This window comes from Orbicella franksi, chromosome 6 (assembly GCF_964199315.1).
Source record: "Orbicella franksi chromosome 6, jaOrbFran1.1, whole genome shotgun sequence".
NCBI lineage: Eukaryota > Metazoa > Cnidaria > Anthozoa > Scleractinia > Merulinidae > Orbicella > Orbicella franksi.
Genome location: NC_138150.1, coordinates 19,242,025 through 19,252,962, shown reverse-complemented (window position 1 = coordinate 19,252,962; position 10,938 = coordinate 19,242,025). Strand labels below are relative to the sequence as shown.

Here is a 10,938-nt window from a genome sequence, read left to right as displayed (position 1 = left end):
CCGTTCTGCGATGTTTCTTGCCATTTTGGACCGTGTTACAGTGCAACCCATGTTGGTCTGTCATAAAAATAGAATGAGAACAATCTTTGCTCTATAACCTCTTCAACGGAAGGGTGCATCAGCTTTGATCAAGTTTTCTTTCGGTCTGCATATTTGAAGGCGGCGTATCGAATACTTGCGCTTGACCAATGATTTGCCGCGGTAAATTTGCTGCCACCGTCTACGCTCTTGTCCAATGAATTCTCAGTAATGAGATATTTCTTAACGAGGAGTGGCTATTTCCATAACAACAGCATAACAATAATATTACATGGCTATAACTCAAAAGTACCGCCTCGTCACTTAAGTACAGTTACGTATAAACAAACACTTAAACAGAAAAGATTTATTTCGTAATGATCATTAACAGAGTTACAGCCTCCCTAATTTCTCATATTATGAAGTGGGCGTAAAACCCAGGCGAAAGTGAAACGTATTAAGGCTGCCGCACATATACACTAGCCGATTTTTGTCGTAGAACTGCAGATTTTTTGCCGGGGTCAAATCGGGTTAAAATTTGTCGGACCATCAGCTTTCCGCACACTAGCCGAATTTTTGTTGGACTAGCCGCGTCGAGCGCGTCGAGGCTTAGGGCCGAGACATCCAAAATCAAGATGGCGCCTATTCCACTGACTTGAGGCGCGCGCGAGCCCCGACAAATTGTCTTGGTCCACCGCACACTAACCGACAAGGCCCGAAAAGACGTTTTGGGATCTAGCACTATCAGATATCGCCCAACAAGCCCAGATCTTGTCGCAGACTTGTCTGAATTTACCGCACACTAGCCGACAAGTGAAGATTTTTTGTCGGCCGACAAAAAGTCGGCTAGTGCGTAGCGGGCTTTAGGGGTCGCTATCCGGGAGTACGGCGCGAGGCGGAATATTTTTTCGGGGGGGGGGGGGGCGGTGGGGAAATACTTAGCCGCTCGTCATGTACGCCACCCCGTACTCGAGGAATGATTGCGTGACAAGAGCAGCTTCTGTGTAGCAGCGTAGAGGTGTTAACGGGTCTTAACGGGGAAGGGGTAGGCCGGTAGGGGAGGCGAAAAACGCGAGGGATAAGGGGATGGAACGGCTTTAGCGTCGGCACACACAAGGGGCAAGGGCAAGATGGTGCTTCTCGGCTCGGGAAGATGGCGCTGATGTTAAAGAAGCAGGTTGGAGTGTTACTAATACGAGAGAGGTGATAAAATTTTCCAAAAACAAGGTAATAATTGACGACTCTGTTGTCCGGAAATCGAAAAAAAAAAAAAAAAAAAAAAAGAAGCACTGGATACCGCTTAGTCGAATAATTTGCAATTTCTTTATTGTGTTGATTTATTTTAATGCTACATTTTTAACTTAAGCTTAATGATTTCGGTTTATCATTGGGAACGCCACAGAGTAAAAGAATGCTACCTTTTGCCCCTGGGTTTTTTCTATATTCCTGTACAATTAGTCCCCGTGTGTGAACGCTACAATGGACTGGTCCCGGGGACTTGTCCTCTCGTGAGTGCCGGGCAGACATTCCTTTGTAAAAATTGGCAAGTTTGGGATCATATTTTCGTGCGTTTGCAACGTGTTCTTATGAAACTTCACATTATTACTAAATTCGGCCTGCTAAATTGTTTTTTTGTCCATAATGAAAACAAAATGTGAAAAATTAGTGATGTTGCGCGTAGATTGTACTGTGAAAGTTGATCGATTTTCATATGAAAACTAAGGCGCTATGTCGGGACAATCTACGATCACTGCGATCGCTACCATCTTTCCAACTTCTTTCGCTGACCTGTTTACATACGACGATCCTTAGAGAATAACTCCTGGCAAAACAAAAAAATCACGAACGTCTGTGGACAGACTACAACGATAGCGACAATCTGCAGATGTACAGGGTGGTCAGCCCTGCCCCCACCCCCACCCCCAACATTTGATGCATTTTCATAGTGAAACCTCCGTTTCATACTCTACCATCGTAGGGTGGACAGGGTCTGAAACAGCTACAAATTACATTGCGCGTCCTTGCTGCACACGATTTTCGTGTCATTAGCACGCGCGCACAAGCGTTGCACATAATATATAACCATACCTTTTATACTCTATATTTTATTATATTGTATTGCAATTTGCAGTGTCCTCAATTAGCTCTAGATCTATCAGGGTAAACGTATTGACACTTAAATAGTGTCGAGAAAGATTTAACTTCCTTTTGAACTATCACGATCAGTAACAAAGTAGAGAAACTACTTTACAATCATAAGAGCTGGGGATTTCTATATTTCATGACCGAGTCAAGTATCACGCATAAAAATCAAGAGCGAATAATCTCGTTGTAATGTATAAATCTACTAGTCGTAAAAACCTTTTACTAAATCCCCTTCATAGACGCTGTGAAAATGCAAAAAGAGCCGCCATTTTGTTAACTGCCGCAGACTACTAGGCTACTCACTATCTACAACAGAATAGACGATGAGTAGTGTAGCCAATCAGAGAACCGCATTCGTAATAGAACGCTTGTTTATTTATACTCATAATAGACATTACACATACTATGATAAACTTTCATTTTAAGTAACCTTTTTTTGAGATAATATTTAGCTCATGTGGTGATTGCATTTTTATGCTATGGTTTTAAAGTTACATTTGTTGTAACATTGTTGAGATATTTACAGCAAAAAGGTAAACAGCAGACCTTGTCACCTAATGAAGACTAATAAACAATTAGATTATGAACTCGAGATTTCTATCCCCCAATAGTTGACGAGGGCGCAGCCGAGTCAACTATCACGCATAGAAATCGAATAGTCAAATTGTTTTAGTATAAATCTACTTGTCGTTCAAAACTTTATCCAAATCCCCTTCACAGACGCTTCGAAAACGCCAAGAAGCGGCCGTCGTTTTGTTAACAAGGGCACACTGCTACGCTACTCACTATCTATCACAGAATAGATAGTGAGTAGCGTAGCCAATCAGAGAATAGCATTCACGATAGAACACTAGTAGATTTATACTAACGTATGTAATTCTACTTGTATGCTAATGTAAATAATGCAATATCTGATTGGCTGAACTATCACACAGATTAGTGTGCGGAGGGCTGGAGGTTGCCTTTCAAATGGTGACATTTTCTCCATTTTCTGAAGTTTTGAAGGAACATCTAGAAACAAATGGGTAACTAAATTTCTGAGAGGACTAAACCAAGGATATTCACATACCTCTTACAAACCGAGTTTTACATGACAGTTCAGTCTGCGTGATTTTCGAAAAGCATGATTATCACAGAAAATTTCAGTTAGAATCTACTAAAACAACTATTGTTAAGTGTTCAATACATCATGATCAATGACACCTGTAAATGACTCCTCTTTGAGACAAACATATACACAACTCAATCTAGGGGCCCATCAGGTTGCTGCTTATCTCTAGTTCAAGTTCAGTAGCATGCAGTGACTAGGAGTATTTCTCCCCCCTCCCCCTGGAGGTTACCCCCCAGCATTAAATTCACCAGATTATAACACCAGAAAATTGAAAGGAATGGAGTTTCCAGAGGGGTGGGTGGGAGTCTTCCATGGGGGTGTTATGGATATTTTCTGGAACTACTGTATTTTTTTTCATAACCTCTGCTAACACATAGGTCCGCCAAGTGTGCAAAACAGTTCAATATTATTGTTCACTTGTTGTATGTACTATTTTAAAAGGGTTCATTTTCAAAGAAATAACCTTTTAGCTAAAAGAGCACATGAATAATAACTAACCTATAGTTTCATTACATGACAGTTTCCCATTATACTGTAACACTGCTTGATGGCTTCCTGGCAGTTGTTATAATCTTTCCAGGGACGACACACTAACTTCTCAAGAAGCCTCAGATGAGATATGAACACAGACAAAGTGCCTTTAACATCTGCCTTGTTGAGAAGGGTATCCATGGCTTGCTGGTACAAATCTGTGGAAGCTTTTAAGGTGGCCCTCATTTCTGACAGATTGTAGGAACACTGACACCCACTGCAAACCACTAACAATGCTCTATCTTTAGAGCTGTCAACAAGGTAAAGTGGTGTACAACAGTTTTCACATTTGTATACTGGAGAGGCAGTGCTAGGTATCTCTGAATACAAAGGAAAGTCTTCCTCGCAAGCTCTACACTGGCAAGTAAAATAATACTGACTCTTTAATTGATTGCGTCTCTCTGGTTTAACAGTGACAGCAGAAAGGGTACCATAGTTATCAGAGATGTCATGCCCACTTGGAATGTTCTTTATGGCTCGTACTACACATGTGTCACCATAGAAGTTCCTCGTAACCGAAGGATCACATGAATGGTTGAACAGGCTAAGGGTGGCGTATATGCCTGAGGCAATTTCATCTGTTTCTGATGTGGCAACAGAGTTAAGATTCAGTTGAAGTTCTGATACTTCATGAGCATTGCAAGGATTCGATTGAAGATGCCGCAAAATCAGACTGCCAATAAAGGCAAGGTCTTCCAGAGAACATGGATCCTTACCGAAAAAGGCACCCCCTTGAAGTATCTTCAACAAGAACATGGCTATCACTGTGCGGCGGAAGAGATCACTGATGCTCCTATCTTCAGAATGGGTCACAAGACAGTAGATCGGAAGGTAATCAGATGAAACGTAACTTCCATCCCATCGGCAACCCGATTCTCTACTATTACTGTGATACAATCCTTCCTGAATTTCCTGTCTGAAATCCTTCAAAAATTTATACCCTGCCTTTGTTATTATTCTAAGAGCAAGGTGTGCATTTCCACCAATCCCAGCTCCATGGATGAGGTCAAGATACTGGCACTCGACTGAATGATAGGAATCCCAGCTTTCTTTTGCACAAGCATCACTGCAATATCTGACAGTACTGCACTGGTAGCATGGTAAGGGGACAGAGACACGCTTCAAACAGTGATAGCAATGTGTTTCTAGGTGTCTTGGCAAAAGGACAGAAGCAAATGGCTTTTCAATGATTAGAATGTCTCCCACATAGATGTTCTGAGTTGCTACTGGATGTCGACCAGCAACAGGGGATGTTGTTATATCAACAGCACAAGAGGCTGATGTAAACTTGCTATTTTCTTTACGAGTAAGCTGTGGTAAACTAAAGCCTTGTTCATTGTTTGAGGTCAAACCTCCTGGCATTACGCGGGTTTTGTCCGTATTAGTTTCTTGGCATCTGTGTATTTCCATTTCAAGTTCTTTCAGCCAAACTTCTTTTTTCTTGTGATCAAGCTTTGACTGATGCAATGCTTGCTTTGCTTTTTGAAAACAATCCCATGCCTCACTATCATGACCAAGAACAAAAAGACATTTTCCTTGACGATCAAACAACTTGTAACTCAGTTCATATGGATAGCCATGACTCAATGCCTGTTGAATATCTTCCAGGCACTGATGGTGCTCTCTTAAGTGAAACAACACTGCGGATCTATTAGCAAGAGCGAGAGAAAGTTCATTGCCATGACTTTCAATCGGTGCATTCAAAATACTACAGGAATAAACCTCCAGAGCTTCATGGTAACATTTTTTTTGAAACAGTTTGTTTCCTTCGTTGCGCAACTTGACAGACTCCAAAGCTGATTTTGGTTTGAAGCAAGGCTTCACAGTTATAACGTCATGAACACATGCTAAACTCAGTCCAAACGAGACTCTCTCCTCATCTGATCTGAGTAAACCAAACTGGGTTGAAATCTCTTTCAAATCACCACTCTGTTTTAGGATGCTGCTGATAGAGTCAAACCATTCTTGAAAAAGTCCACCTTCATCCATTTTTCTAAAAGAGGAATTTAAATCACTTGTTAAGCTAAAGCAGAAATCAGCTCAGAAGATCGGCTTTCATACGATTATAGATGATGGCAGCTGTATCAGTTTAATCTACAAACGGTTCTTCACTCTCTCTCTTTTCCGACCTTTATCAATGCACATTCCTTTTCTGGGCTACAGTCTGAGCTGTTGTACTGTTTAGAGTCTGGGTTTAGCCATGGGACTTTCTTGTCTGGGTTCTAACAATTTGGCCTCATCTGCACTCCCCTTGTCACTTATAGAGGTGTACAACCCCCTGGGGTTCTATTGTTTGCCATCTCATTGAATGGTCCTTTTTGTCAAAGTTGTGCTTTTCTGATTTTTTTCATTCCCAGCAAACAAAAAATAAGCCCCATCACTTATAAAAATTCACAAGAACTCAAAATATTAACCCCAAACTTGCCAATCTTTCCAAAGAAATGTATGCAAGCGGGCAACACATACACTTCTTTGAAAAAAATTGGCAAGTTCGGAGTTCTATATTTCTATAAGTTTGTAATAGATTCTTTAGAAACTTCACATATTTACTAAATTCTGCACAATAAATATTGATCTATGAAGGTAGTTTTTAGTTTATATGAAAAATATAAAAGATTGTTGATATTGTACGGCATTGTTACAAAGGTCCATTTGCAGATCTGTGTTTTCCTACTAATTCACAGATACTTTAAGCTCACTGTGTGAGGTTAATATCACATCAGAAGATAACAGCAATACAAGGGGTCACTGAAAAATGCAGACTGTGGACTGCAACCTGCCGACTTTTCAACTGAATCATGTTACCATTTCCATCAATGAGAAATAACTGTAAACAGGTAAACAAAAATGTTATTCAGGCTAACCCAAGTGATATTCAGGTTAGCCTAAGTGATTTTCAGGGCAGTAAATGTGCACTATTCAGGCTACCAGAGTGCAGTCTTTCACTGCAGTTAGCCCGAGTAACCCTGTTTAAGGTTAGCACTCAATAAATAGTGGGAGAACAGGGGAGTCAGAACCTCCCACTTCCCGTACCCTGCTCTCCTGTTTCATGTACCTTTTTCTCCCAACTCCCACCCTTGTCCATCTGGCTCCCATCCCCCCTAAATTAGGAGACTCAAAAAACATCCTCGTCATTTAGCTGCACAATCCTTAGGCATTTCCTTTTCCATTTTTCCTTTGTTTTCAACTTTGCTCCTCTTACTCATGTCTTTTGACATTTTGTGACCTATGAAATAACCTCCCAAAAAGGGTTTCCCTTTTTACCAGAAGTAAAAAAAATGTAAATCTTATTTACAGTGGTCATGCACTTAGCTATACAAGCACTAAGCTTAGCTAGTTTGCAGGCATGCCACTGAAACAAAGGAAACAAATATTTCAAATAAACGTAACATAGTTAAAAATCCCAACTGGCAGGAGGCAAACCAGTTGGCTATTTACAAAGCGTGACTGAGGATTTGAACTTGGGACTACTGAGAAACAAATCCCACTAGTGGCAGGGTGGAGGCCTTGAACCCGGGACCTCCAGATTACACCACTAGCTCCCTAAACCACTCGGCCACACTGCCTCCTCAAAGTAAGCCTCAGTTTTTAAGCCCAAGGGTAAATTTCAGTTGCTTGTTGGCCCAGAAGACTAAAAAGATGCTGTATGCAAGTCAAGTGACATTTTGGGTTCTTGTTTTTGAAAGTATTTAAATGCTAAAATGACTGACAAAAATTAGCATAATTTTGGCATTTCTCTCTCGATTCCCACTTGACCTCTTACAACTCCCACTTCCCAATCTTTCCTTTTCCACCCCCTATTCTCTCAGGCTCCTACTCCCTGTCCCCCCTCCACCCCGACTAAATATAGAAAAAACACAAATCTGTAGTCTGCAGTTTACATTAAAGCCTCAGTCTACATTTTGTCCCCCGTCTGCAGTCTGCGTTTTACGCTGACCACAATACAAGAGTTTACTTGCTAACAACTTATCTCAGTTAATTATTGACCATGAGGTGAGATGACTAATACATTAAATTTAGGATTTAGATTTAGACAACAGACCATATAATACCCCGACAAAAGTCTGGATCATTCTTTTGTTGGCGCTTTTGGCAAAAAATTTGCATTCAGGTGACCAGCATTGTAGAAACACTTCTAGCTAGCCTGCGAGCAGGCTCACTTGTTGCTTGGGCAGCATATCGTGGGCAAGGGCGGTGAAGCTGCAACCGTGAGCAGGCAAAGCCGGCGAGAAGAATGGGGCAAGGAAAAGGGAGCCTGCATGCAGGCTATTGATTTTTGAATTCCCCGCGTTCGCTGATGAACGCAGCGATCCGATTGGTTAAAAATGACAGGCTACAGAATCCAGTGCAACCTTAGTGCATTTCACTTCATAAGACGGCATGTGTAGACTTTGTTCAAGGATCGTTCCTCAAGTTTTCGGTTAATTCTGAGTTAAGTTTTGAACTAAAACAACAGTAGAGAATAGCTGTGAATTGTTTACTGGAAGGTAGGGATGTTTTCGTTGTGATGCCGATTGATTTCGGTAAGAGTTTTATTTTTCAGCTGTTCTCCACAGCGATCGAACAGATGAAGACTTTGGAAGGAAAGCATCCAAACAATGTGATTTTAGTTATTTGCCCGTTGATAAGCCTGATTGAAGACCAGATTAAGGAAGGACAACCCTTGGTAATTAAAAGGTTGTGACAGGCCTGCACAACTCCTGTTGCATGCAAATGTGTATTCTTCGTCTTTAGTGTAAAATGGGGTTGACTAGCCTACATGACTTCTACGGTTCATGACATTTGTACATTTGCATTCTCTGTTCCGCCACTCGACCTTTTTGTCGCTTCACTCATGTTTATGAAGGGCACTTCATGTTGTGTTATATCGAGGAACTTAAAGTAGGGTTGAGCCGTTAGACCGTGCTGTGGCAAAATTTTAGAGGTCATAGGTCTGCATGATTTCCACTGTTATCTGCGTTTCACTTTGTAGCGTTTGACACCTCTGTAGTTTACCATGTGTTTATGTATTGTTTAGGCTCATTTCTATTGCAAGATATGCTTTTAAGTCTCCATGTATTTGCTTTTGAGGGACAAATATGAAAATTACCGTAAACAAGTTTGCTTACTTGCAACCGAATTTGCTTGGACAAACTCAGGGATTTAATGAATACAACACCAATGTTCTCAGACATCGAGGCCAAAACTTAACCATGGCTACCATCACAATTTGAGGCTTGTATAAATTTTGTGTGGACATATGACCAGATTTTCCTGTTCCATACTTAACATTAAAAGAACATTTGCACATTCGGCAACAATCATTCGCTCGATTCAAGCTTTTCTTCACAGCTTTCTTCGGAGTTTCTGCGCTGTCCATGAAGAAGTTTGACCATCCTCCGCGAAAGTCTCCACATGCTATGCGCTGTCATGTTTGTTTACAATTTGCTTCCCTCCTATTGGATGATTATCTGACACATGTGAAATGCCGTCTTGACACCTCGTGAGAGGCGGAATTCAAAAATCAATAGCTCGCATGCAGGCTCACTTTTCCTTGCCCTGTTCTTCTCGCTGGCTTTGCCGGCTCGCGGTTGTGGCTCCACTGCCCTTGCCCGTGATACACTACCCAAAAACAACAAGTGAGCCTGCTCACAGGCTAACTTCTAGCCAACAAATAGAACTAACATCAAATCCATCACACATGGTTTAACAAACTTGCACATGCTCTATGGAAAAGCAGACGGTTGTTCACAGTGTCTTCACTCCTTCTTGGCATAGGAGAAACCAACTGCTTGCAGGGTAGATGATAAACTGAGCAAACTCTTATATTGCTACTATTCTGTGGTAGTAAGCTTGGTGTGTACTAGTGTAGCTTAGTCCTTAGTGTTAATTTTGTCCCTGCAACAGAAAGTTTTCGCAAAAACGAGCGTGACACCCGAGGAAAACTGTCGCTGCAACATGTCCCCGCTTCACGTCCCACAACATGTCCCCTAGAGTGTGTGTCCACCTCAAAATCAACACATATTACACATGATTGTACATTCCTAGATATGCTATTAAACCTACTTAAAAAACGTTTAAAACATTGTGAGCGAAAAAACGTACCCCGGAAGAAATAGCTGGTCGCTTAAAACTTGTGGATAGAGCCATGATTGAGCATATGAACATAAGTCAAAAACAACACCAAATTCCAAACTTCGTGCTTTCAAAAGATTCGAAAACTGAACAAACTCAACGGCAGTTACAGCACGTATATGAATTAATCGACATCAGAGTTTACCTGTCCAGTCAAAGAGTCTTTATTCATCGTTTCCCATCGTAGGTGAGCGCTCAAACCCTTTCCAGACCTCAAAGAGGGGAACAGAAACTATACTAGGCAGTTGCACCCACAACTCCCGTCCACCATGTTTACCGCGACGATGAACGAAGAAGACTGGGCCTACCAGACCATGTGTTAGGTAACTTGGGAGGGGTGGGGCGATTCGCCGTGCGTGTTTTGACCAGTCCCATTCTCGTCCCCAACAGCCCTTTTCGATGGGGACGAGAATGGACCAGTCCGCGAACTCTCCCTTCCCCGCTCTACAAAGGGGATGAAAAAAGAGAATGGGAGAAGAAAGAGTAGAACTTGTGGCATTCTGAATGCGCATGCAAGTTTTCCTGGGGTGCTTACCATTTACAAGAAACCATCCAAACATTTCCGAGTATCGAGAATTTATACGACAATGAATGAAACAACGATAAATAAGATCAATTAAGGGCGAAAATAGGAGAACGGGAAAAGGGAGAAAATGTAGAGACAGGTGAATTCGACAATGTTCTTTACTCCACTCAGAATTGATATATACTTAACTTCTACTTTTTTCACTAGTGACACGGGACAAGAGCGAAAGACAGAAATCAAAAAGCTTGCCCCCGCTGCACTGGAAGCTTCCTATAGAAGGTGGAGGTAGAAATGTGAGGAGGGCGCGGGCAAAGTCGGAGAGAAACAAGATTTTCTTATTTCTCTCTCTCCCTTCCCAGCGTTCCCCGTCTTGAGAGCCTCTACGTAGGAGAGTTCGGAAACAACTGACAATTCCAATTTTAATCCCGATATCAAAAGAGCTCGCCTTTCGTTTAAACATGTCATGATTAACCTATTAAATTGCCTCTAGCAC

General features: G+C 41.6%; 1 protein-coding gene across 1 annotated transcript; it reads right to left on the bottom strand.

The window, feature by feature from the left end:
• Positions 1-3,253: 3,253 nt before the first annotated feature.
• Positions 3,254-10,892, bottom strand: LOC145489219 (protein-lysine N-methyltransferase SMYD4-like). The gene is made up of 2 exons (XM_081468158.1): positions 10,065-10,892; positions 3,254-5,798 (listed from the first exon to the last, which is right to left on the bottom strand). Exon 2 carries the CDS (start codon positions 5,792-5,794, stop codon positions 3,773-3,775), a length of 2,022 nt encoding a protein of 673 aa, XP_081324284.1. The 5' UTR covers positions 5,795-5,798; positions 10,065-10,892; the 3' UTR covers positions 3,254-3,772.
• Between the last annotated feature and the right edge of the window lie 46 nt (positions 10,893-10,938).

Bases quoted from the DNA above. Each gene is read 5' to 3' on its own strand.
- LOC145489219 (XM_081468158.1), bottom strand. From the start codon at position 5,794: ATGGATGAAGGTGGACTTTTTCAAGAATGGTTTGACTCTATCAGCAGC.